Genomic DNA, 25566 nt, shown 5'->3' with positions numbered 1-25566 from the left:
ATTTCTCAATGATCTAAAGTCTAGACCTCGCAAGTTAAACTTATGAAAGATTCGTCATTCCCTTGCGGGAGAGCATCAAGTGCTATCCAACCGCTATTGATGGTGGATATACATAGTGCAGATGCTTCCAACGCTGCAAGTATTCATCGACGCTGGAAACGCCAGTAAATGCCGTCGGCTGTAGTCGACCAAGGGCAATCCCTGCGATACGTCTTCCCACTGCTCGGTCTCTTAATGAATGTTAAAAACCTGATAGAACGTCGAGGGAGGAGAAATGGGAATGCTTGTGAGATATAGAGTGCAATCTCAACACGCTGGAGAGACTAGAGACTTGTGTAGCGTCTCTATGTGCATTTCTATAGCCTATATATCGCTCTGCAGCGCCACAAAAGAAAACCTCAGCAGATGAATGGGTTCTTGAGAGTGAAGGTGGAAACGGGAGTACCGGAAGCAAAAAGTAGTGCTGTGTATGGGAGTCGAACCCATGATTTCTGCCTTTCCGGATTCACCAGAGTCACCTCTGAATGGGAGGGCAGCGTCTTAAACCACTAGACTAACACGGCTATTTGCTTTGGTTGAGGTTGTGACGACTTCCAATGCCTTTATAGTCTAAGCATGGACTGTGGTGTTGGGTTGGTGATGAACGAACGCGTTTGCACACGGCGGCTATGTGCATCCATGTTGCGGCAGGAGCGTCTTAATCTCCCCTGACCCAGACAGTCGGTCCCTGGTCTTGGCCAGGAAAGAAGCAGTGCATGCTACTGGCAAGCCCTCTTTCTGATCTTGTTTATCAGCTTCCATCTTTGATCACAGTCTTTCATAAAACTACTCACCATCGTCCATGTTTCAGATGTTCCAATCTCCTTCCCAATTGCTGAAAGAAAGCTCCGCGCTGGTGTTGTCCAGACTTCCAGCCCACAGATTCTCATTGATCAGGGTAGGTGCACATCCAGCCATCCATGCCGTCGCATCCATGGTCGGCTCGAAATTGAACGCCTGTTCGTAATCGACAAACTCATCATCAAGGTTTCGAAGATGCGAACCGCAGAGACTCATGATGACATCCCGGCACTTTGAGGCGCTCTGGTTCAGTCCGATCATCGATTCGACCACCTCCAAGGTCGCCCTGACTTGCTCCCGCCACTCAGGTGTCAGTCCTGATTGAGACTTGGAACGCAAACAATGGATTGGGATGAGCGCCGCCTGGAAGAGGAAGTATCTGTGATGAGGTCAGTCAATGTTGCAGTTTCCTGAAGGGTATGACACTTACAAGACATAGAATGCCGTCAGCCTAGTCTGCTGCCTCGACTTCCAGAAGTTTTGTATCGAAACTATACTCTCTCGAGCAGCACGCAAGCACCTGTTGGTAGCTTCCTGCTCATTCCAAGTCAGACTCTCTTCACGCCCGTCTTGCGACGCCCACTTCACCAGCAAAGGCCTAAATATGACAATTCGAAGATTGCGATATCTCCAGCAGTTGATCCCGTGAGGCAATGCGAATCGATCCTCTAGGTGCGGTCCGCTGCTATCGTGGAAGTAGTGCGGCACCTGACTCAGCCAAGCCTCTACGATGGTCGAGTCGAGTGTCAAGAGCTCTTCGGGCAGAGGAGGTGGGTTGCTGATCAGTCGATTGTAGATCGGCATCGTCTGCAAATGATACGACGATTGAACCCTGAGGTATGTGTTCACAGTTGCCTCATCAACCTCGGCGGGTGTCACTGTTGAATGAACTGACAAGTCCTCTTCTCGGATGTTGGAGGGCAGGGCTACATCAACTCCTACTTGCGGCCAGATCAACGGACGACTGTAAGTTATCGTTGCACCCACATCCAGGACACAAAGAGACCACCATACTCTTCGACGCAACTCCTGCTTGAACGGACTCATATGCTGAGCTCCGAATTCCTTGTGCAAGCCGAGCCCAATAGCCATTCTGATGGCTACTCCGCCATAGTTGTATCCAGTATTGGGTTTATTGATTTTCTGGAGAAACATGGCTGCCATACCAAACGCTTGCACCAGTGTTAGGTTACCTGTCTCCAGTGCGTTGACTGCAAGATAGCGCTTCGCCGTTCGGAAGATTGACAAGCTCGTTTCATCCGATGAGCTCGGATTGGTGACAAAAGCACCTAACGCTGCAACAATGTTCACCAAGACAAGCCAGATGCCCTGTCCTGGTCGAGCCATTCTACTGGCATACTGAGCTCTGAACGATGGCTCATGCAGGATAGGAAATACAGGATGGTAGCGAACGAAGAAGGCATCGACGAACACATCTACCATCGCCCTAGTCACCAGAGTCTGGGTTTGCACAGCCGACGTTATCGAGGAGCCTTCTGTCTGCCGGCGGAGAAGGTGCTGCAAGTCTTGTCGTCGATCGTTCCAGGAACCGGATTCCCACGAAGGACTGTTTCCAGCTTCCATCCATAGAGATCGCAGATGAGAGGCACCGGACGCCATCCCGAGGTAACCGTAATTGGCTGCATCCACTGTGAGCGTAGCCATACCGTCCATGACTTTTCTGACACCTTCCTCGTCATCTTGAGCCATAGTCACCCCACCAGCAAGTCCAGTCTGCTCTCTCTCGTCCCACTCAAAGTCCTCATCCCCGTCCGGGTACAAGCTCGCTGTAGGATCTGGCTCGATATCGGTAGTGGGGAAGCTCCAGGATGATGCATGATCCTCGACACCAGTATTTCCTCGGATCGACGCCTGAGGTTGAGAGGTCACCGATTGCTGCTGAAGCGAGGAAGACTGAGAATTGATGCTTCCACCAGCTGGACTAGCTGTTCGCGGTGGAGTTGTTTGCGAAGCACTCTTTACTGAGGGCAACACGGGTACGTCGCCGGAACGTTCATGATCAAGCAGATACGCAACCTCTTGATCAGAGAACACTCTCTTGAGAATTGCTTCAGCACGCGACAGTCGATGCTCGACCTCCGTAAGATGCCTGAAGCTTGATGTCAGCCGTGAAGTTCTTGACGAGCTTCAATTGACACACACCTTCTTGTGAGCGGTGTCTTTCCGAGTCTATCATAAAGGCAGTGACGCTTATATCGCTTGCAAGCCGAGCATTCTGGTATCTTATGATCGCAGTTCCCTTTGCGACGACGGCATTCCTTGCATGCCAAGCTGTCTTCCGCAGCAGCCTGTGACCGTCGCGCTGCGCTGGATACTACGGGCGTGCTCATGATATTATACAAACGCGACAGGAACAGTCGATAGTGACATTGTCTGTCAGTCTATCCATCTGTGGTCATACATGGGAGTCATTACCAAGACCTACTCCGCCCAGCCAGAACGTTTGGCTCGAGTCCGGTAGACCTCGGGCGACTCTCAGCGTTCGAGGCTTCAGCATTGCGCTATACCGTTTCCGGCAACCGAGCTTGCCGCAAACCACTCTAATTGGGTCTTGCGTCCCAGACTCCATCTCTTCTTGCTCGTCCTCGACTATACCGCAATCTTGACGCGGGGACCTCATCTTGTGTCTACCCTTCCTCGGCATGTACGTTACATCGGATCGACATCATGAACGAGGCCTACAAGAAAACGCTGCCGCGCGGCTCTTAGGACACCCATTCTTATACCGGCAGTCGGGAGACAACATTGACCATTGCAGGATGGAATAATGTCGCTTACATCTCACAACATGCCTCCGATTCTGACTGCTTCCGCCATTGCACTGCGATCGTTCCGTAACCAGATCACTGGGACCATCGGAGTGTGACTGTGGGACTTGCTACAAGTCCGATTCATGTGAGGTACAGAGATGTACAGCATAACTGTCTGTAAAATGCAAGTAACCAGGGGCCACGTCAGTGTCAACGCGGTCTATATGGAATGTTCCGTCTTGCTTGGATCTATATCCAAGGACTGAAGTGTGATTATACTGGGCTCACGGAGCTGCTGGGTTCTGCAATGCGGATAGTGGCTACACAGCTTTGTTGGCAGCGACACGTTGGTTTTGCGACACTGTATACGCGTATGGAGTCGTAGAAGGTACACAAGACGTGGCAGATTCCGCACTTGAGATCTGGTCTTTTCCATTTTCAGAGCCCAAAGTAGTACATTTGTCATTGAACATTGGTGAGCTTGAGTTCTGATGTCGAGTGACTGGAAGAGGCAAGACCAACTCGACAGTCAAGTCGAGATTGGACACGTGCCGAGAGTTCGAGCAGATCGAGGTAAGAATTAATCACATTAGAACTCTTTCCTTTATATAAGAATATATAAGAATGCAAAACTCTTTGTTCAAACAATTCGTCATGAGACGTTCCTTCCGAAATTCGAAACATTTCTAAACTCGTGATGATAACAGAAGTGATGAAGATATTTTTTAGCCATGCTATGCTCCTTTTCTTTCGCTCATCTCTGCAACATCTCATTGATGTCGAGTCTCCTTCTTTTCCTGGGGCTCCCTGACCCTTCGCCTGTTTCGAAGTCGTCTTCGCTGCCTGCCCCCTCAGTAGGATGGCTTTGCCGTATGGGTGAGCTGTGGAAGACTGGTACTGTGGCGCCACTGTCTGCTCGTAGTCTGGTCTGTATGTGTCTGCCTAGTGATTCCATGGTGTCTGATCGTGGACGGCTACGGTGTGGAGGCACGGGGGGCTGCAGGAATGAAGGTTGGGTTATGTGACTGCTCGAGCTTGACCCTACCGTGCCTGGGAGTTGATCGGGATGTGTTGGGGGTGGTGGAAGCATTTGCTGAGATGGTGGTTGTTGTGGCTGCTGATGCTGTTGGTATGTAGGTTGGTAGTGTGTACTGTGGGCATATGAATGTTCACCGAATTGGTAGCGGGGATGGAGTGTATAGTTTTGGGATCCAGGGTCGGCAGTAGGAAATGAGTGGTAGGTTTGAGAAGCTTCGGAGATGCCAGGTTGTTGATCCATCATGCGAGGACTGCCTTGGAAGGGTGCAAGAGGAGGCGCTGCGACTCGTGCGGGAAACATGAGTGACGGTGGCCGAGAAGATATAACCTGCTCGACGACTTGAGGTGGTAGAGGAGGCAGGAACAGCGTGACAAAGTAGACGGACGTTTTGGCTAAACGCATACGCACTGGCAGCGTTTGGTCAACGCCACCTCCTAGACGGAATGTCCAGGCGAACTGGTGATCGGCAAACCCTCTGGTAACTTCTTCCACATCATGATCCGTTGTCCCGATGCCCGACACTGGGTCCAGTCTTGGTTGTAGTATCGGAGGTAGGTATGCTGGCTCGCGTACCTCTCTTTCTTCCCTCAACCTGTTCCGAGCATTCTGGAAACTGTCTCCATCTAGCGGCTTTGCAATGTCTGACAAACGCATCCCTTTGATCTCCTGTAGCCACGAGAAGAGGCGTTGGAAAGTTGTGTTGGCCTTCAAGACCACGAAGTCGGTGTCGAGAAAGGCGATCGGGACCTCAGGGGAAGGGGCTAAGCGGGGATGTCTGGATGGGGGCAGAAGTCCTGTCGATGGAGCTGTTCCAAACGAGTATGCTCGCTCACGCACTGAAGTTCCTTGACCAATCGAAGGCTGGTGACTCTGGTCTGCAGCAAAGGCGGCCAGTGTCCGTAAAGAAGCAGTTTTCCGATGCCCTGGCCTAGCCATTGGTCTAGCAGTCGAGAGACCGGTCACCGGACTCCCCACCGTGTCTACCTCAGAGCTACCTGTCTGTAGACTGAACTGGCCTTCATCGCGCAAACGTGGTCGACCGCGCTTCTTGTGAGGTACATCACGGCACGTCTCCTGGGAGTTGTCAGCTTCAATCCTGATGCTCGGCCAAGACAGACTTACGGCTTTGCCTGTAGCGACACATCTCCCACAAGGTCTCTCGACATCACAGCTAAGATGTGCTCGCTTGCAGTTGTTGCACGCGTTGGCGACATGTGCTTTGGCTCTCTTCCCGCTCCGGCCTATGTTAGAAAATGACCGTGCAATGCTGGGTCCAGCAGTAGCAAGAGGGTCCGGCACGTTGCTCGCACTCGAGGCAGATTCTGTTCGATGGAGCAGAGCAAGACTTTCACTGGAAGACGGCGATTTGGTGCGGGGCACTTCTGATGACGCTGCTGTTGTTGTGGGAGCAAAAGATTGAGGTATGCTCGGAAGTGTAGATGCAAGTACTCCTGCCGAGACAGGAGGCAAAGTAAAGTCTGTACCTGTGATTGATGTCTCGGATGAGGTAGCGGTGCCAGAGTGTGTAAGCTCCGAGTATGTTGTAGCTGTTGGAGGTTGTATATCAGATACCTTCCTCTGTGGGGAAGGCGGGCTGGACATAGGCGGTGAGGGGTACGACGGAATGAGCTGCCACGGCGGAGACCCGCCTTGTGCAAAAGCAAGGTCTGAACGATCGATTTGAGGTCGAAATTCGAATGGTAAGTAGAAGGAATTGGGCTGTGATGACCCGGTCATACTTTCCCGAAAACGAGTCAATTGAGAATCGAGAAGCCGAGTGGGGGAGGAGCGAATGACTGAAGCTCACACTGAGCTCAATTGGGCGCAGATCGAGAATCGAGCTCCAAGCTTTTTTTTCTGTTTGGCTGCGATTGCAGAGTGCTCTTTTGTCAAGAGATTCAATCGTTCTCCATGAGTATCTCTGTGGATTGTTCAAATTCTGCCTACGGACAATTATACAGAATTGCAGAGGTCGGAGTATGAACGTTGAAAGTCGGAGTTGGTCGTAGTGAGATCGAGAAAACAGATCCGAATAGTTGACAAAGAGCTGAAAGCGAGTGTCGTAGATTAATCAAACGGTTGGTGCTTTTGACATTGAGCAACGAAACACAAGGATGGAAAACAGAGACACCGATGCAGCTGGACATCCAGCCTAGATGAGATGAAAGCGTAGAGGGATGGACGGAGAGACGACGCACTAAGCCCCGTGAATTGGGTTAGGATTGCACAGACTCGTACACAAGAACTGGGAGCAGCAACACACGTCGGACAGCCCAGACAGTCATGGCGTAATGCGCGCGAACTAAGGTTGGATCATGGGGAAAGCCGCACAGAGATGGCATAACAAAGATTGCAGACATGACATATGGACCGCACATCTCTTTCCCTCTGGCGCAGACAGGGCGGGAATCCCACCATTGCGCCGCCCAAAATACGATTCATGGGGGTCACCAAGTCCTTGAAAGAGAACCCATGAGTTGGACCTGTGCATGTCGGTTCCACCATCTCTTGGCATATCGACAACATCGCTACACCTAGACGCAGCTGGATGGTGCAGGGCAGTAGATCATTGAACGCCCACAAATGCATCGGCAACAACAACCACCGACTCGCACCGTGTACGCAACGGTTTGCGGGATGGCGCATGCTTCGACCGTGCTAAGCTCGTGTTTAAATGCTCTCTAGGCAGCGGTTTCTGCACGAGGGTGGGCATAGCCAGAAGCTGGCGCGGCAAGAGGGAGCACCTGGACCAATCAAGAGCTCGACGGTTATTGAGCTCGAGGACGTAAGTGACGATGCAGGTGTACCTGCCGGAAGATCCTGAAACGCCTCAATTAAGCTCCATTGCTTGCTGCTGGCGGGTCATTGTTTCTAAAAAGTAGCGGTCGTCGTTGACAGGATCGTGGGGCCGGATCGGCAGCTTGGACCTACAACTCATGACCATTCGTGACCACAGAGAGGTGTTCCTGGACAAAGGGAACTGCTCTGGCAATTTTCGAAGGTAAAGAACCCCTTCTTGGTCCCGATCACCGATGACTCGAATTTGTAGCTTCGCAAAGGCTCGATCGTCGTCTTTGGGAAGGCTTTCGAGCAAGATTTCGGACCCGAGAATGGGTTTCTATTTTCCTATGACCGGCCGTGGGCAGATTCCGGAATGTGAGCGAGAAAGACTATCTGCGGGATTGCCAAACACGAGACGGAGGAACTGACAATAAGAGAGACGGAAAGACTGTCAATTCTCCCACAAAAGCCACAGAAGCATGGTGGAACGTCTCTTGCCTGTTGCAGCATTGTAGGAAGGAGGTGCATGGCAGTCTCACGGTCCGGGAGAAGGAGAATTATCGCGTAACCTTGCGGACTTGCGGCTCATGCTGGACTCAAAGGTGCATGGAGCGATATATGAGTGATCAGCCTTGATCGGACCTTGCCAAGCGCATGTTCCTGGGAAGAAACGTGGCCCTGGTTGTTTCTTTTCTTCCTCTGACGCAGAGTGGTCCAGCCTGAGGTCTGTGAATCGGCGTATATTTCGAGCCTGCATGGTATCAAAGTGAGTATCGCAATCACTGCACATCACATGCAGAAGCCGCATGATGCAGATGGTGTCAGACAGTCGAGAGAAAAGCCCGAGGGCGCTACGGAGTTCCTTGCCAGAGGACAGGACTCACGAGGTGAGGTTGGAATGGAGAAGTTGGGGGGCCGAGCGAAAACGTCCGACGTTTCGACGCGCCAAGCCTCAGGATAACTTCACGTCGCTCTTTCCCTGTGCTGCATCATGTTCGAGTAGCTATTCTGGACCCATCTTGATCTTTGACTGCAGCACCCGTAGACATGTGTCCAGCCAATAGTACCATGGAACTGGAACTGATCCAAGCGCTGAACCTTTTCTGCTGCGAACGGCTTATGTGGTGTCGAATGTCGATGATGAACACCCCAACACACATGTCCCTTGCGGCAGCAGCTTTTGAAGCCACTGCAAGCCCAGCTATCTTAGCGGCTTGATCAAAGAATCTCTAAGCATTCACTGCATTCCGCCGTCAAGCAACGACCCGTTGCTTGTCCGTTACGACGACGTGTGTACACACCAAGGCCATGTTTCATCATCATACCAAGCATCAAAAGCAACGACATCGGTGACACGGCGTTTCAACTCACCGGGCCGTCTTCTACGAGTACGAGTCAGCGTGGAAGCCAATTGCATCCTTGCATAAGATCACGGCTAGAGAGACAGCATGAACATGTCCGAAGACTTCTGCCCTCAAGCGACCCATGACTGAAAGAGCAATACACAAACCTCGGCACGCTGCAGGCGATGTTGACAACTCTAAAGAGAGAGTCCTTTCGTCCAAGAGGGTCGTTGGCGAGATCAACCAGGTGATCACAGCATGTTCTCATCTCATATGTGTAGATCGTTCCTGAGCACTGGGCACCGTGATACTGCAAGATATGTGTATTAGGCAGGTGGGTATATTGTGAGTCTGCAGAGTAGATCGACCCAATGATGCTCGCACGAGCTCTTCTTTTGTTGCTATGCTAGCGTGAGAACGGGAAAGACAAAGAGTATGAACGCTTCTACTAGCTTCTGCCCCCTCTGCCTCTTCCTCCGCCACGCCCGCCGCCTCCTCGGCCACCACCACGCCCACCTCTACCTCCTCCTGAAGAAGAACCACGATCTCCGAAGCCGCCTCGGCTCGATCCTCCTCCTCGACTGGATCCTCGACTGCTCGGGCCTCCGCGCCCACCGCGTCCGCCACCGCCGCGGCCACGACTGCTTGACCCTTGCGGTCGAGCATTCTTGTCCTGGCGTTTCTGCGCTTCTTGTCTGAGCTTGTGCACGTCGTCAACACCTCTGAGCTCGCTCTTTCCAGGTCCGCTTTCGAATCTGCCAACGCGCTTCTCTTTTGCTGCATCCACCTTTGCTTTTTGCTTGTGGTAGTCGTCTCTGTACTTGTCGGCGTCCTTGGGTGCTTTGACCATGTTGTGCTTGAAGCGTTGGTTGTCACGGCCATTTCTGTTACCCGGACGCTCAAGCTCTCCCACACGAGGAAGAACATCGAGTTTGTTGTCCTTTCGCCATCTGTCGAAGCGACCACTGCGGAATGAGGCGGCGATCTTGAGACCGCTCTCACCTGTAATCATCTTTGCACCCTTGGAGCCATCCTCGTCGTTGGCGCGGGACACGTATTTCCTGCTCTTGCTGTCCCAACGTTGACCGCCAGCCTTGCTGGGAGCACCGAAAGCCTTTGTGTCATCGTTTGCTAAGTCCATAGTAGCTCCGCGGGCGTCATCCAAGAAGTGAGTATTACGTCCTCCATCCGTGCCCGAATGGACGCCGTAGCCGCGGTCTTCGGCCATGTTGATATTTTGTGGCGTGTAAGACATGAAAAACTCCGAGTCCTGTCCTGCGCCTGATGTTTTTGTCTTCTTCTTCTCGGGTTGCGAGAAAGTAATTTCGAGCTCGTCTTCAGATGCTTCATCGAGGTCAACATCGACATCACCTTCAGGTAGGTCATCGTCATCGTTATCAAAGACTGCGGTGTCTTCATCCATTTCCTCCATCTCTGCAGCCTTCTCGAGCTGTTTACGAGGCTGGATTTTGGCGCGTCTGTTTCTCATGATCTCGGTGGCCTCGTTAGTATTGCCGCGTTTGCCGACCTCGAAAATTGTTTCCGGAGGTCGGAATCCGCTTACGCGAGCAAGCATTTTCTCTCTTTCCAGCTCCATGTGTCTAGCCTCTGAATCGTCCTCGAACAAAGTGTGGATTTCCGAGTAATGAGGAGAGGAGCCGACAACCTTGGCGCGCTTTGCACTCTCAGAAGAGGCTGAGGTACGAGTACGGACGTATTGCTTTTCAGCTTTGACGGAAACATCGCGGATGCCGGTCAGGTCGACATCATCATCAACAAGCTTTCCGACTTCTTCAACACAAATCTCGAGAGGAGCTCTGACAAGCGTTCCCAGAACGACCTGATCAGCGTAGTTGATCTCGTCGGTGAGCTCTCTTCCAAGAACCAGTTTGCGACTCAGGAAGAGCTGGAGATCGAGCAGGTATGGCAAATCTTTCTGCGTGACCAGACTGTAGGCCCAACCCTTTTTGCCAGCACGAGCAGTACGACCGACACGATGAACAAAGATCTTTGGTTGCGAAGGGAAATCGTAGTTGATAACGTTGGCCAGAATGGGAATATCAACACCACGAGCAGCAACATCAGTGACAACAAGGATATTTGTTAGACCAGATCTGAATTCCTGGATTTGGATCTTTCTGGCGGTTTGGTCCAATGCACCATAGACATAGGAAACAGCGTAGCCGAGTTGGCTGAGAAGGTTGTAGAGATATTCGACGTGATGCTTTGTAGCAGCAAAGACAATAGTAGAGTGTTCGGTGGGAGTTTCGTTGGCGCCAGGACCATCGGGACGCTTGCGCTTCTTGGACTTCATGCTGTCTTCCTTGGCCTGCTTTGTTCTTTCCGTGGGACCGCTGGGCATCTTGATGACGTCTCTCAGAATGTGTACAAGGGCACCCTCCTTTTCTTGAGTGTTGATGGAGAAGTAGGCGGTTTGAAGATCAGGCGAGATCTTTGTTTCGGCGTCAAGACGGATAAGTTTGGGCTCCTGAAGACCAGCACGAGCAAATTCGACCAATGATCTAGGTAGAGTGGCAGAGAACAGGAGAGTCTGTCTGTTAGGAGGCAGAGCAACCATAATCTCGGCCAGCTGTGCAGCGAAACCCATCTCGAACAGGCGATCGGCTTCGTCGAAAACAATGTACTTGATCGAGGACAAGTCCAGGTTCATCTCAATCTTCAAATGCTCGAAACGACCAGGGGTGGCAATAATGATATCCGGGTTTGAGGCCATGGACGAGAACTGCTCCTCGAGACTGTCACCACCAACCAGCAAGATTGTCCTGAGGTCTGTCCCCTTGCCCATCTCTTTAACAACCTTGAGTGTTTGCAAGGCGAGTTCACGCGACGGCGACAGGATGACGGCTCTTGCTCCAACCTTTGCGCTGTGTGACTTCAGCTTCTCGATCATAGGAATGACGAAAGCAGCCGTCTTTCCGGAACCAGTTCTCGCCATACCAACAACATCTTGACCATCGAGAATGACGGGAATGGTCTTGCGCTGAATGGGAGTAGGTACTGAAAATCCCTTGCGAGTGATGGCCTTGAGCAGGTGTCCGTTCAGGCCCATGGACTGGAAACCTCCTCCCTTCTTGATTGTCTTTCCTGTCAAGTCCTTCGTCTTTCTGTTGTTGGCAGCCTGCTGCGCAGCAATGTATAGTTCGTCACCATCGCTATCGTCGTCGAGTCCAGCACCTCCAGAAGCATCGATGGCAGCGGGTTTGGGTTGTTCGAATCCGGCGAGTGTGGTGTCGTCGTCCGAGTCTAAACCAGCTCCTCCAAACAAGGCATTCGAGAGTTCGAAGCCATTCTCGGAAGCGGTAGGCGAAACAGCTCGTCTGCCCATATTCTATGATTCTGTCGAGGGATGAACCTTCGCAGAAAAAGCGCCTCTCCGCAGATTTGGGAAGTCGCGACCCTCAACTTTTGCTGATAAGCTTTTGCTCTCGGCCTTATCGCCACGTGATTCGACCACTCTAAGCGCGATACGCGTCGTCGAGGCAGTCGCGTTCGCCTGCCCATGCCACTTTTTGACCATACCCATTAGAGACCGAGCAACTTGGTCAGACCTTCAGCAAGTCGTACAAGCACTACCGGATACCCATAGAAGACAAGTACACGCTTGTTCCTTCACAATCTGCTTCTCTAGAATTCTGCAGAATCATCACAATGGGTGAGGCTCCTTCGCTCGAAACAACGTGCCAGAGGCAATTCTGACCACAGCAGATTACGGATACTCAGCAACATCGTATGGTGCTCAGGGCGGTAATGAAGATGGCGGTTTCATGGCCGGTAGCCAGGACAGTCCCAGCGCAAAGAAAGTGTGTACACGTTAGCATAATGCCTCTTGTCCACTACTGACATCGACAGTCATACGGCAAGGAAACGCTACGCCCCGTCACAATCAAGCAACTGCTCGAAGCCGAACAGCCTGACAGCGAGAACTTTGCCATCGACGGCTCAGAGCTGACCACAATCTCGTTTGTTGGCCAAGTCCGCAACATCAGCAAGCAAACCACAAATATCACCTATAACCTAGACGATGGCACCGGCACCATCGAAGTCAAGGTCTGGATCGACATGGAGACAGCTCAAAATGACGAAGAGGGTGGAGCAAAGGCCGGTGTGGTCGAGAATGCATACGCTCGCGTCTGGGGCAAGCTCAAGACTTTCGGCAAGCGTCACGTCGTCGCTCAGCAGATACGTCCCATTACCGACCTAAACGAGGTCAACCATCACATGCTGGAAGCTACCTACGTCCACCTCTTCTTCACACGCGGTCCTCTGGGAGCACAACAACAAGGCCAACAAGGACAAGGCGCCTCCAACGGCGGTCAGTTCAATGCTGGTGGCACTCTTCCCGCTGGTGTGTCGAGTCACGCCAGAAAGGTCTTCCAGTGCATGCAAAACACCCCTCAGATCAACGAGGGTCTCCACGTGCAGGATATGGCCAGCAGAACCGGCATGGATATTGCCGATGTGCTCAAGGGAACAGACGAGCTCCAATCCATGGGCAAGATCTACAATACCGTCGACGACCAGACTTGGTGCTTGCTTGACATGTAAATGGTCATCTTATGAGTAGAGAAGGAGTTTGCTTTTCGGGATACGAGCGGAAGATACCAGCATTATGTGTACGTTTACGGTAGCGTGGCGTGTAAAAAATCATGAATCATCAACCATCAACCATCAAACATCTACCACGATAAATTATCTCAGCGGGTTCGCTGCTTCGCTCCAGCGTTTGTCGACAAAAACAGCACACATGCAGCCACGATCGATGTCGCGACAATTGTGAAGACCTGGATTTTGAGTCACAAGCATGTCACAAGAAGATAGTAGACCAGGACTTACCATCTGCGTCTTCCAGCCAGTCTGTACCAAGGCTTGTCGCTTCGAGTACTTCTCTACAGTCTTGATGTAATTCGCCGTCCCACTAGCGAGACAAGCGAGAGCAAGGAACCAGAAGATGATGCCAAATGGGAGCGCTATCTTTCGTTCCAGTGTCGAAGGCTGGTTCTTGAGATGGAATGAGATGAGGATGGCTACACTGACAACAGCCATGTAAATAGCCAGCCGTAACCATGAAAGAAATGCTAGAATACAATAACAATGGTCAGAATTTTTCATGTACTTTGGCAGGCGTTCAAGGACTGAGTAGAGAGAGGCTGTACGTACTCCTCTCGTTTGCACAGTGGTCGCGAGCATCGGAATCGACATTGTCGAAAAGCAGAGCACTTAGTAGGGGGCGCTCAGCGAAGACATGACGATCGTATCCTGGCCGTCTGTAATACTATATTACTATCGTCCTCGCATGACGGCTATCAATCACTGTAATCACATACTGGCTAACTAGGACGGGCTTCGAGTGTGGCACACAGGATATGACCTCGTAAGGTTCAATACGTTCCTCTGTCAAGGTAGCCATAGTAGAAGTGTACTGTGACTAGAGATGGACGATCTCACTGATCGATGTTAGGTATGTTCAACCAGATGTTCATGTTGAGGATGTCTCGAGGGGAGGTGATGTGATGCCAAGGCTGGCGCAAAAGATGGTCGGAGCGCCATCGCCGACTTTTGGTATGCGGCGAGCACCATCAAGAATTCACGTCTAGTCACACAATCACACAACCATGTCGGCCCAAGCAGCAGCGAGAGCGCCATTCCGCGTAGGAGCCAAGCAGGTTTACCTGTACGTTTGTCCCTAGTTGCGCGTGCGCAATTTTAGCGACGCGACAAAAGTCCTGACGACTATGAAATAGGCCCAACTTCACAGTAACCCTCGTCCGCTCACCGCGCATGCCCGCCAGCTTTGCCAAGTTCATCGTGCCTCTCAGTATGAACAAGCTCGATCTCCGCGACTACCTCTACCATGCCTACAACGTCCGTGTCGTCAGCGTCCGCTCCTACATCGATCAGCAAAAAGTCACACAGGGCAAGCCCAATGCTCCCAAGATGCAGATCAAGCGATGGTTCCGCCCGCGCGCCATCAAGAAGATGACCGTCGAACTGGAGAGTCCCTTTGTATGGCCAGAACTGCCCAACAAGGATGAATTGAACGAGAACTGGAGCAAGGACACACACGACCAGGCCAAGACCGACAACGACAAGTACGCCGAGCAAAGAGGCAGATTGGCAGACACATACGTGGACAGGGGCGAGAGGAAGAGCATGAGAGAACAGGCTAGGGCACTATTGGAGAGGAGGGAACAGTGGAAGCCTGCCGAGGAGTTGGGCTTTGTCGCGCCAAAGAAGTGAGAGGATCCTCCACCGTCATCTTGTTCATGAGCATTCCTGGGTTGGAGTTTCGAGGCGTTGCGACAAAAAGACGGGCAATTGTGCATATGGGTTCGCACTGTACTATATCTTTTCACAAACTTTGGGCACGCATTGCCTACCCGCTGTCATAGCATGGCGGGCTGTACTCTTACAACCACATTTTCTGGCTACTCGGCGTGTCTGACTTTTAGGCAAATCGGTTATGGGATTGCTCTGGACTCTGCGGCATCTATTAGGGCTTGTCATAGCGACCCAGTGACTCACAAGTGCTCGAATTATCGAAGGAGGTATCCTTGGACCCTGTGCTTCTGCTTATGACGGTTCTACGCTCTTTACGCATCGCTCTTGACCTGTAAGACTACACATTTCCGAGATTCTTCTCTTCATATGGGTAGATTGCTACTTCCAGCCAGAAGCCCCAACAAAAGCGTTCGCGGGGAACCATGACGGGCTTCACGGGAAACTTCTCGGGCAACCCATCTTTATTCCGTTCTAGTTATTTTGATATGTCAGAAATGGCCCAATCAGGAGCCAACACCATGGAGCCTCCGAGCGGAACGCGACCATACAGATCACACAAGTTTCCTGCTTGCACCGCTTGTCGCCAACGTAAGATCCGCTGCCACTTTGATCAAGTCGCGTTGATCTGCACTCTCTGTCGGGAAAAGGGCTGGCAATGCATTACTGCCTCTCCTGCTCCAAGTGCACAGAAACGTGATCGCTCTTCTACGGCGGGTCCATCGGAAAGACCTGCCAAACGTACTGTACAGAGCATAGGTTCTGCGAGTGCTGGCTCACCACAAGTCCCGCCTAGACGGCCTTCTCGCCAGGGCTCTACCATTGGCACTCCTGCTGAAGCCTCTGCCGAGATTGCACAACCCCTGGATCACCCAAGTACTGAGTCGACCGTGATTGTGGGTCCTGTGTTCCAAGAGGATATCCAGATTCTAGGACCGTATCTTTCCAAAGGAGATGGACCAAGACAGTCATCCAAAGAACGGCAAACCACTACAGCTGGACCGAGTCGCAATCCGCTCTTGTATCTGTCCGTCCCTCGTCGCCGGCGAGGTCTCCAGCCGGCTAAAGATCCTGGCTCTAATCAGAAACTTGTGTTGCAACATCTTGTAGGGCCATTTGCCGATGAGCTGGTTGATTTGTGAGTATCTGGCCAGTCCTTTCGATCATTACTAGCAGCTGACTTCTGGAGATATTTTGAATATGCCCATCCTTGCTTTCCTATCCTTGACGAGCTGGCTATCAAGAAACATGGAGCGACTGGCATCTCTTCCACATTATGGTCCTATATCATCACCAACGCCTTGTCTTCCTGGGATCGATCACCCAAATTACGGAATCATCCTCGACCCGATCCTATCTACGCTTGCAATGTCGCTGTTGCTGCGTTACAAGAGGACTTCAACGAGTCCAGTGTCTCGACCATTTTAAGCAGTGTGCTTGACATGATCGGTCGACCTGTGAATTCCATCGTTGGCAACATTATCAACGAAGGTCGAACGCTGGCTCTTGCTCATACCTTTGGTATGAACCGCAACCCCACGAATTGGGGTTGTTCAGACCACGAGAAACGATTAAGGATACGGACATGGTGGGCTGTCTTAATCAGCAACAGGATGTGAGTCTGAAGAGGATGCTTTCACGATCAAGCTGACTGTCCAAAGGTCTACGCTAGCTCATGGAACCCCGGCTACTCTCACAAAGGGTCAACATGATGTACCTCTTCCGACACATGCGATGCTCTTGACACCAGGCAAGGACAATGTTTATCGTGAGCAAGGCGCAGAGCATTTCATTCAGCTTTGCAAGTTATCCGAAATTTTGGGTGACATTCTACAAATTGCTGGTGATCTCCGCCGTCCTTTCGATATCAAGATTCCACGTGAACTACGAAGACTCGAGTGTGACCTAGATCAGTGGGATACCGACTTGCCACAATATCTCACTCAGCCACTGGAAGAGGGAAAAGGGCCTGGAGCATGTAACTTGCACTTCTGCTTTCTGTCAACCAAGCTCATGCTCGCCCGGACAGCGCTAAAGGTGTGTTTAACCTCTTTTGCCGATGAGATGTAGCTAAAATCTGCAGGTCGCCAACTCTGATGACTTACATCCAGACAATAGCAGCGAACATCTTCGATATCGTCTCTCTGTGTTACGCAGCTCGGCACGCGAGATATCAGACTTTGTTTGTGCTCTGACAAGCCAAAATCTGGCCGAGTTTTGGTTGCCATGTAAGTCTTGAAAACCTCTCTCACGTCTCCGTCACTGTTAATATTCCCTCTCCAGATACGGCGCATCTACTCGCATCTTCAGCCATGATACTGCTCCGCTGCACGATTGAAACCACCGACCCTGCCGCCCGTGAAACCTGCAAAAGCAGTCTCGAATCCCTACGCAAACGCCTTCGCTCCGCCCGCGACGACTCTGACTGGGATCTCGCCGACATCTTCCTCAACCAATGCGACGAACCAATCTCTCGAGTCATTACCAAATTGTGTTCTTCTGTGTCTTCCACAGCGCCTGCCGCCGCCGCTTCTCCCCATCCTCATCAGAACAATCCAGAGCAAATACTGCCGGCTATCAATGTTGAAGATGTGGTGTTGCAGCCCTTGCAGCAGGATTTCGGATTTGATCTTGCTGGATTTGGACCCACGATGACGGCCGATCTTGGGTTTGCGTTCGAGGGATTGGGTTTACCATTTGAGAATATGTGGAGTGGATTTGATCAGGATGCTGATGCTAATGGTATGAATGGCTTTTGATGCAAGAGCAGGATAGTCTAGGAAAGTCGAGGGGCATTGACCGACAGACCTATATTTCTACTCAACTCGAATGTTTTCGAGCGTCTGCTCATATGCGAAAGTATGTCACGCTTACGGGTTCGAAGATGCGCGGTATCTCAAGTGAATAGGAAGTAGCCACCGAGAATTTCGATATCAATAACTCTCAGGGACTTGTCTACTATCTGGAAAGAACATGCGCATTTTGACAACTCACTCGCGTGACATACATTTGCACATGATGAAAAAGCAATAGCAGACCTCTTGGGTTCTCCAAACCAGCACAGCTGTTTATCCAGGAGTTCTGATGTCTCTGGCCCATACGTTTCTTTCCACTCGCTCGCAACCCTTGATTTATATCCGTACGCAAGCCACCCACGAAACACGCTTCACGCAAAGATTCAGAAAGAAGGATTTTGTGATCATGGGAACAATTAAATCTTCGTGTTGTACGAAAATAACAACATGTGTTCCTTTTCTGTATACTACGGAGTATTTGATGGAGAGCCGGTGATCACTGCATGTAGAGTTGCATGTACCAAAGTACTGGGGTGGTAGAGAAAGTTATGCAAATATGTGCAGGAAAGACTCTATGCACAAGATGTGCAACGGTCAATATCGATAATCAGATTTGTCGATTGCGCTGTGCACAGAACCAAGGAAAATTGAGAGGGTTTTTGCGATTAATGATAGTATAAAAATTTGATAGAAAGAGAGGACGAAAAAACAGAGAGGTATAAAACACCTTGAGACCAAAAAGTCCCAATAACCAATACCCATATCCGTATTCATCCCCCATATACACATCCCCATACCATATTTTTCCCAAAACATACGAAAGAAAAAAGATTAATCAAAAAGATTATTCTCGCTTTACCAACCATTTCCAAAGTGACCACCTCGTTGCTTGCAAGCAGTCATGACGCCAGTCGGGGTGACAGTAGTGACCTTGACAAATGTGGCCGTCATGGTCTTTGTTTGCGTCGTGTATGCAGTGTTGACTGTGAACGAAGTCTTGGTCACAGGAGGGAGTGTGAGGTATGCTGATGCGTAGCCGGTCTTGATGGTAGCTGGTGGAAGAGTCCTAGTGCTCGTGTTAGAAACCAGAGTACAAGGGTGGAGGTAAGAGAAGATGCTTACTTGGTAATGGTGGAGCTGCTGAGGACAATGTTGACGACGGTTGTCGCGGCAGCAGTGAAGGTGTTCTATTTCTCTGTCAGCTTCTTTTGTTCCATGTCGTGAAGAATTCAGGAAAAACTTACAGTCTGGTTCGCAGTAACAGTTCCGGTTACAGTAATCGTGGGCGCATCAGCAGATCTCTTTACCAAATCCCTCGCATCGATATCTGCAGCTCTCCTAGCACGGATATCTGCCAATCTTCTCTTGATGCTTGCGTAGTCCTCAGGTGCGTCTCTGGCAATGTGGACGCCGGCGGGGACTTGAACCAAGCGGGGCCATCTGCGGCATGGCGGATCAGGCTGCTGAGGTCGGGGAGGAACCGTGCAGCTGGCTGTTGCGGTGCGTGTGTAGACGATTGCTGTGCGAGTCCAGGTTTTGAGCGTGCGGGTTAGGTTGATGGTTTTTGTGCTGACGACTGGGTCGGGTGTGATTGTGACCCAACGTGTGGCCTTGGATGTGTTAGTTTAGCATATTCAGGTGGTATAAATTATTACATACTGCAGGCTGAGTGACAGTCAAGGAGTTGTTGACCGTAGTAGTGTTAACAACCCATGACGTAGTCTGAGATGTGATGGTCGGCGTGGTCGTCATGTTGAAAGTCATGGTTGGTGTAACCTGCATTGTGATTAATTCTCGGTGCAACCTCAACGCTCGCAACGTGAAACTTACTGTAGACGTCGCTTGCACGCCAACATCCAATGAGAAAGTTCTCTGGTTCGCAAAAGGAGGCGAGTCTGGATCATCGCCGTTGTTTGAGACCAGGATCAATCCCCAAGTGCCCGAGACCATTTGATCCTTTTCGATGTCGCAGGTAGATGTTTCGGGTGTTCCGTCGGGTAGTAGAGGGATGCTCGAGCATTCGTATTCATCTCCGTTGTCCCAGTTTACCAACTCGATAGCTGCGACATCGTCGGCGCATCCTGTATGTATAGTCAGCGTACGGTCAAGCCATCTGGATCTGCTATTACTCACCCGTGAACTGTGTGACGGATGTAAATGAAGAGTTGGAAGCCGAGTTGATGAAGTACTGCACGGGTGATCAGTATAGACTACAGTACATGATCTGAGGGTGACTTACGTTTCCATTGTTTACGAAGTCGATGCCGTATGATTCACAGTCTGCGTTGACTCCTGATAGGAATGCGGCTGACCATGCCAATGGTAACAGCAATGAAGAGCGAGCGTGCATTGTGGAAGAAGAAGCGAGAGCCTGCAAGAACGAGAGAAGAGACTACTACGCAAGTAGATCGCAGGTATACTCAAGCACGCTGGACTATGCGAGACAACAAGGGCAATGGAAGGTTGGTGTTGGCTTGAACAGGTTCAGGCGAGGCCACCTACCTTTATATACACCGATATCTCGGTCTCTGGTCTACAAATATACCAACGATCACTTCTTCATCTCGGCTTACTGTGGGCTTGATGCGAGGCTAAAGAGGATGACTACTTACCTCATTCCGCATCCGGATATAGAAGGATGGATAGTGTGGATAGGAATCACGATTCCTCTGACCCAGACTCTGCCGCATACTAGACAGTCCGATCGTCACGAGGGCGTTGTACCCCATAGGCAGGGACGTCAAAGTATGTGTTGACTGAAGCGAATTTGGGTCGGAATAGTGGAGCTGCCGCATGTCGACGGTCCCAAAAACCACGCGCTGAGAGGCGGCAGGGCAGTAGTTGCAGGGTTTAGTACAGGTGGATCAAGCTTTGCTTGCCGTTCACCCTCGATATTCTCCTTGTAGAGGATCGTCATCTTTGCATGGGCAGCAAGGTAGCTGCTGAGGTCTGTAAGCCCTATCCACAGTTGCCTCTTCGGACATCGGGTTTGAGGTCGCTTCTCTGGCTCATGGTTTATTGTGTCGGTGTTCGAGGCTCATATTATGAGACATTGTGACTCAATCCTCCTTCGAGAATGCGATGCATCTCGTGTTGGAGCAGAGGAGGTTTCTTGGTACTGAGCATAACAATTCTTGACCAGGCTGCGTGGGCTGCAGTGGCTTGCGGCATGCATGGGGAAACTCTTTCAAATGTCCGAAGAAATGATGACGCTCATGCACACCTTTCATCTGTCGATGCTATTAGAAGACGGCGATCATGTCTGCGACGAGTTACATGTAATGTGTACTCTGCGTCGACTCGCTCTTCGGTGAATACATGTCGTATCCTTGCTTGATGTCTAGCAAGGTTGCATGAATGGTGAATTCGTGTTGATTGTTCGCATGGCAGATTGAACCCCGCTGTCAACATTGAAGCTTGGTCACCACCACCCGCCGTCGTACTGGCTCGGAGCCTACCTTAACCCTATTATTTTTAACCTCGTTGCACAAGATGCTGCCACGATTCAACCCATGGCTCAGTCCCTCAGGCTCACGCGAGAATCGTTATATACTTTATGCAAGCCTGAACATTGTTCATCAGGCCTACATCACAAGGCGCCGGAATCTCACCTCCCTCACTGTTCGAGGCGAGCTTCTGATCAAGCAAGTTTGTCCGTCTTGCTTACTCGTCCAGACTTTGCCAGTCAGGTCCACAGCGGGAAGACGAGCCGTCAAGGTTGGCATTTGAGGCACGGCACGCAATCATGAGCATCCTTTACAACGTTGGTCACTCGAACGCTTGTAGTCTCAATAAACCTTCTTTTCGACACACGTTTGTACCGTGTTCACATGTCGCTCTTGTGCCTCTTCATCCGAGTCCAATTATAACCGTACAGTAGGCAGCATCTCTCCAGCAGACCAATCAACCACGGTCGGAGATTTCTGCTTACTCACGCACTGCGGGTTGGCAGGATCGACGGATCACCAGCAGAGGTTTGCTGCAACTCGCCAAGCGCATGCTTGTTCGTGCATGTATCTCTCGTCTCGGGTCGAGAACGAGTATTCCTACACCCTCGATGTTGTTCTCATGGAAAGAACAGGGCGTGGCTTGCGTTTTCTCGCTCTGTTCGAACAATGAGGAAGAGATCTTCTTCAGCCAAGCCATAACCAGTCCCGTAACTCATGTACCTGGGGCCGATGACAAGATCTCCGTTCCTGAAAATGCAGGTAGTTCTGACTCTCTGTTCGGCGCGGTCTGGCTGGCAAAGAACATTGTGAGATACTTCAAACTCAACAGCTGCTCCTCATTACCTGTGTTTTCGAATCACAGGTGCGATAGAGGAAGGCGAACGAACCTTCTTTACCGATACGCTCCTCCGCTCGTACATCTGCAAAGTGTGGTTCTCGTTCAGATTGAATTCGATGTCTTTGTAGACGCAAGTATACTGCCATGAACTGTCGTATGTCTTGTCACCACTGAACATTGAACAAGCCGTATTGGTCAAGCCGATGCTGGGAAACGCTAGTATTTCCTCCTTTGTGCTCACAAGTCCATCTTGGTCTTTGACTTCGGTCGTCTGAACAATCATAGGAATTGTGTAACGAAGCTTTCCTGTAGGCAATAGATGAAGTCCTTTCTTCGCTCGCCATGGGCCGCCCTCTTTTGTCGATTCTCCCTTTCTTAGGAACCTGACTACCACAGATGTTTTCACTGGGAGATTGGCTGGTATATATCGTAGCTTTATCCACCACCGGTCATGGAAGAGTTTTGTCTCGGTCCATACAGCTTCTTTGGAGGCGCTTCTGTTGTCTTCTGTGATTTCGAGAAGATTTTGAATAAACTCTCCCGGTGCTCGTACTGGCCGTGGGAAGATAAGGAATCTCTTGTGATCACCTGTTTCACTCTTCTGAATCAAAGGATCATTGACCAGAGTGACATTTCCGATATTGATACCGCTCGACGAAGCCTTCTGCCCATCGAAAATCGATGGGAACACGAGTTCCACTGGCCGGGTAAGATCTTTCAGCGCAAGTTTGTTCTGGTCTTCCGCTAGAGAAAGAAATTTGCGCATGAGCATTGCCGCTATGAGCTGACGGTCCTTCTTGCTACTCATCCATTCCTCGATATCTTGATGAATCTGGAACGACACTGAGCCGGTCTTGCTGTCCAGCTCAACAGGACAATGGTTGAAGTAGGTTGTAGCGGTTTCTTCGCATGACGCGAGGTTGCTTCGCCTATGTGCAGCCAGCTCCCTCAACCGGCTTGAACTCAAAGCAGATGGCATAGCTTTGGATAGCAGCATCTGTCTGATTGCATTGCGCGGAGTCAGAGTTTTGTCGGCATTTGTCGCGTCTTCGTGCCATTTCACGTTTCTTGTTTCGCAAGTGGCAATGAGTTGTGATTTGGTGAAGCCGAGTAGGGGTCGATGGATCATGACTCCGCCAGATTCGACGAAGAGGGATGGCATGGTCTTGTCTAGATGTCGATAAGTACCAGATTTGGACACCTTGTACATTCCGTGACATTCTCCAATGGGCGTTTTGGGTTGAATGCCTGTAAGACCGCTTCCCAGGTATCCGGCATGTATCCTTGCTAGTACGGTCTCTGCTTGGTCATCTGCATGGTGAGCCAAAAGAAGAGTGTCGATGTTTGCATCGGCACAGGCACGGCCAAGGGTCTGGAAGCGCACCCTGCGAGCTGCTGATTCCAGATTTGAGATTTGACTTGGGTCAGCGATGGATCCCCAGTCGGCGGTCAAGATTCTATGCTGTATACCAAGGCCGGCAAGAACCTTGGCTACCGACTCAGCTTCCTCTGTGCTTCCAGATCGAAGACGATGATCCACTACGAAAGCGGTCATAGGCGGTGCTTTGAACTTGCGTACTTGGTTGCACAGAGTAGCCAGAGCCATCGAGTCTACTCCACCACTAATGGCAAGACCTATGAAGACTCATCAGCACTTTTGCTGAATAGAACTTTGTACCAATGGTAATATCATGATACCCAATCTTTTTTTGCCCTTGCATATCGGCTGCAATATCTCATCGAACTTGAACTGATCGACGGGTGCCAAGGTATACCTCACAAGCGATCTTCTGAACATGTCATGGCAAGGCTCTGGCTATGACCAAACACGAATGATATGTTTGATGATGATGATTTGGCACAAGAATGTTTGTGTTGTCAAGCGGATGGCTGGTGGATGCTCAGCCGAAGCTCGGGCAAGAGCGATGACGGGAAAGACTCCATGGCGTCAACTTTTCGGCTTGTGACAGCAACCGCCATGGCTTGACATAATCGTAGCACGAGCAATTGGTCTCAATTCGCTCTACACTTCGGAATGGCAGGTGTCGTTCAAGACAAGACTCCATTGGTGGAGTCGCCTTACTTGCGCTCGCTTCTTGTATGTACATTCCTCCTGCTCTTCACGTCGCCGAGTGCATGCCGAGCTGTATACACGGTCTTTACGTGACTCGAAGACACGCGACAACGACATACTTGACTGCCTATCTCCATAGCTCGAAAAGCATGATACACAAGCATTCAACCCACAGCTAACCAAACCACTCTCACAGGCAGGCGCAGTAGCAGGCACCACCGTCGACACATCCCTCTACCCCCTCGACACACTAAAGACCCGCCTCCAATCCTCATCAGGCTTCCTCGCCGCCGGCGGCTTCCGCGGCGTCTACGCAGGCGTCGGTTCCGCAATCGTCGGCTCCGCTCCAGGCGCCGCCCTCTTCTTCGTTACCTACGACGGCATAAAGCGCAATTTCTCCTCCTCACAACATACTCCCACACAACAAGCTGGCGTACACATGGCAGCGGCGAGTCTAGGAGAGGTGGCGGCTTGCGCTGTGCGTGTGCCTACCGAAGTCGTTAAGCAGAGGGCTCAAGCGAAACAATTCCCGAGTTCTTTGGCTGCGTTCACGAGTATTCTTGACTTGAGAAAGAGCAAAGGATATGGTGTTATGGCGAGGGAGTTATATCGTGGCTGGGGTATCACGGTCATGCGTGAGGTGCCTTTCACAGTCATCCAATTCCCCATGTGGGAAGGCATGAAGAGATGGGCTGCCAAAAGAGACGGTAGGGAAACTGCTACTGGTCTCCAGTCTGCTGTGTTCGGAAGCATATCCGGCGGGATTGCTGCTGCTCTGACCACACCGTTGGATGTCTTGAAGACGAGAATGATGCTGGCAAAAGAAAGAGTCTCGGCCTCGTCTTTGCTCGGCAAAATCTACAGAGAAGAAGGTATGAAAGCCTTCTTCAAAGGTGTCGAACCTAGAGTCACTTGGATCAGTATCGGCGGTGCTGTGTTCCTCGGAAGTTACCAGTGGGCAAGCAATGCACTGGGCGGTGTCAGTTGATAGAACTTGTACAACATATAATAGGTGTAATTGATAGACCTTGTACAACATATGTAATAAATCATTGAGCAGCGGCAAACTGGAAGACAACATGCCTGTGTCAAACGACCCCAACACGCATCAGCCTCCTGCCACGACAATAGGACGATTCAAGTTCGCATCCTCGAAGCCGTGTTGATGAATCAAAAACACTTCCAACCAGTCCGCTTAGTCCATACCCAATCACGTCGACAACTGCGATAAGTCACGCGTTGAATTGATCTTACACGACAATCACGCTCTGTATCATGAAGAAGTTTGGAAACAGTATCTGTCATTGTGTTTGAAAAAAGGGGGAATTATGCCATTTCG

At 50.9% G+C, this 25566-nt stretch overlaps 10 protein-coding genes across 10 annotated transcripts; 4 read left to right on the top strand and 6 right to left on the bottom strand.

Annotated features, from left to right (window-relative positions):
- Window positions 1–846: 846 nt before the first annotated feature.
- On the bottom strand, window positions 847–2616 carry M436DRAFT_48870 (uncharacterized protein; the record flags this gene model as incomplete). The annotated part of the gene is made up of 2 exons (XM_013571205.1): window positions 847–1219; window positions 1271–2616. Coding segments are annotated over 2 exons (1719 nt in total), but the record flags the coding sequence as incomplete, so codon positions are not given.
- Window positions 2617–4365: 1749 nt separating this feature from the next.
- On the bottom strand, window positions 4366–6387 carry M436DRAFT_48601 (uncharacterized protein; the record flags this gene model as incomplete). Its single annotated transcript, XM_013571157.1, has 2 exons — window positions 4366–5724; window positions 5773–6387. The coding sequence occupies 2 exons, from the start codon at window positions 6385–6387 to the stop codon at window positions 4366–4368; spliced, it is 1974 nt and encodes a 657-aa protein (XP_013426611.1).
- Window positions 6388–9222: 2835 nt separating this feature from the next.
- Window positions 9223–12296, bottom strand: M436DRAFT_73414 (ATP-dependent RNA helicase dbp10; the record flags this gene model as incomplete). Its single annotated transcript, XM_013571362.1, has 2 exons — window positions 9223–12112; window positions 12289–12296. 2 exons carry the CDS (start codon window positions 12294–12296, stop codon window positions 9223–9225), a joined length of 2898 nt encoding a protein of 965 aa, XP_013426816.1.
- Window positions 12297–12443: 147 nt separating this feature from the next.
- On the top strand, window positions 12444–13340 carry M436DRAFT_64451 (replication protein A, subunit RPA32; the record flags this gene model as incomplete). Its single annotated transcript, XM_013571252.1, has 3 exons — window positions 12444–12447; window positions 12480–12595; window positions 12645–13340. The coding sequence occupies 3 exons, from the start codon at window positions 12444–12446 to the stop codon at window positions 13338–13340; spliced, it is 816 nt and encodes a 271-aa protein (XP_013426706.1).
- Window positions 13341–13489: 149 nt separating this feature from the next.
- M436DRAFT_48936 (uncharacterized protein) lies at window positions 13490–14202 on the bottom strand (the record flags this gene model as incomplete). The annotated part of the gene is made up of 4 exons (XM_013571219.1): window positions 13490–13576; window positions 13629–13870; window positions 13953–14059; window positions 14120–14202. 4 exons carry the CDS (start codon window positions 14200–14202, stop codon window positions 13490–13492), a joined length of 519 nt encoding a protein of 172 aa, XP_013426673.1.
- Window positions 14203–14407: 205 nt separating this feature from the next.
- Window positions 14408–15032, top strand: M436DRAFT_82553 (uncharacterized protein; the record flags this gene model as incomplete). The annotated part of the gene is made up of 2 exons (XM_013571361.1): window positions 14408–14466; window positions 14537–15032. 2 exons carry the CDS (start codon window positions 14408–14410, stop codon window positions 15030–15032), a joined length of 555 nt encoding a protein of 184 aa, XP_013426815.1.
- A 581-nt stretch (window positions 15033–15613) lies between these two features.
- On the top strand, window positions 15614–17608 carry M436DRAFT_10146 (uncharacterized protein; the record flags this gene model as incomplete). The annotated part of the gene is made up of 5 exons (XM_013571021.1): window positions 15614–16209; window positions 16261–16686; window positions 16733–17137; window positions 17190–17299; window positions 17355–17608. Coding segments are annotated over 5 exons (1791 nt in total), but the record flags the coding sequence as incomplete, so codon positions are not given.
- Window positions 17609–18721: 1113 nt separating this feature from the next.
- On the bottom strand, window positions 18722–20216 carry M436DRAFT_73409 (uncharacterized protein; the record flags this gene model as incomplete). Its single annotated transcript, XM_013571360.1, has 6 exons — window positions 18722–18932; window positions 18989–19053; window positions 19111–19476; window positions 19577–19947; window positions 20000–20054; window positions 20106–20216. The coding sequence occupies 6 exons, from the start codon at window positions 20214–20216 to the stop codon at window positions 18722–18724; spliced, it is 1179 nt and encodes a 392-aa protein (XP_013426814.1).
- Window positions 20217–22555: 2339 nt separating this feature from the next.
- Window positions 22556–23759, bottom strand: M436DRAFT_82550 (uncharacterized protein; the record flags this gene model as incomplete). Its single annotated transcript, XM_013571359.1, has 2 exons — window positions 22556–22570; window positions 22632–23759. 2 exons carry the CDS (start codon window positions 23757–23759, stop codon window positions 22556–22558), a joined length of 1143 nt encoding a protein of 380 aa, XP_013426813.1.
- A 429-nt stretch (window positions 23760–24188) lies between these two features.
- On the top strand, window positions 24189–25215 carry M436DRAFT_73407 (mitochondrial carrier; the record flags this gene model as incomplete). Its single annotated transcript, XM_013571358.1, has 2 exons — window positions 24189–24251; window positions 24424–25215. The coding sequence occupies 2 exons, from the start codon at window positions 24189–24191 to the stop codon at window positions 25213–25215; spliced, it is 855 nt and encodes a 284-aa protein (XP_013426812.1).
- Between the last annotated feature and the right edge of the window lie 351 nt (window positions 25216–25566).

Source organism: Aureobasidium namibiae, assembly GCF_000721765.1.
Source record: "Aureobasidium namibiae CBS 147.97 unplaced genomic scaffold scaffold_10, whole genome shotgun sequence".
In the NCBI taxonomy this organism is placed as follows: Eukaryota; Fungi; Ascomycota; class Dothideomycetes; order Dothideales; family Saccotheciaceae; genus Aureobasidium; species Aureobasidium namibiae.
This window is presented reverse-complemented; position numbering and strand designations above follow the sequence as displayed.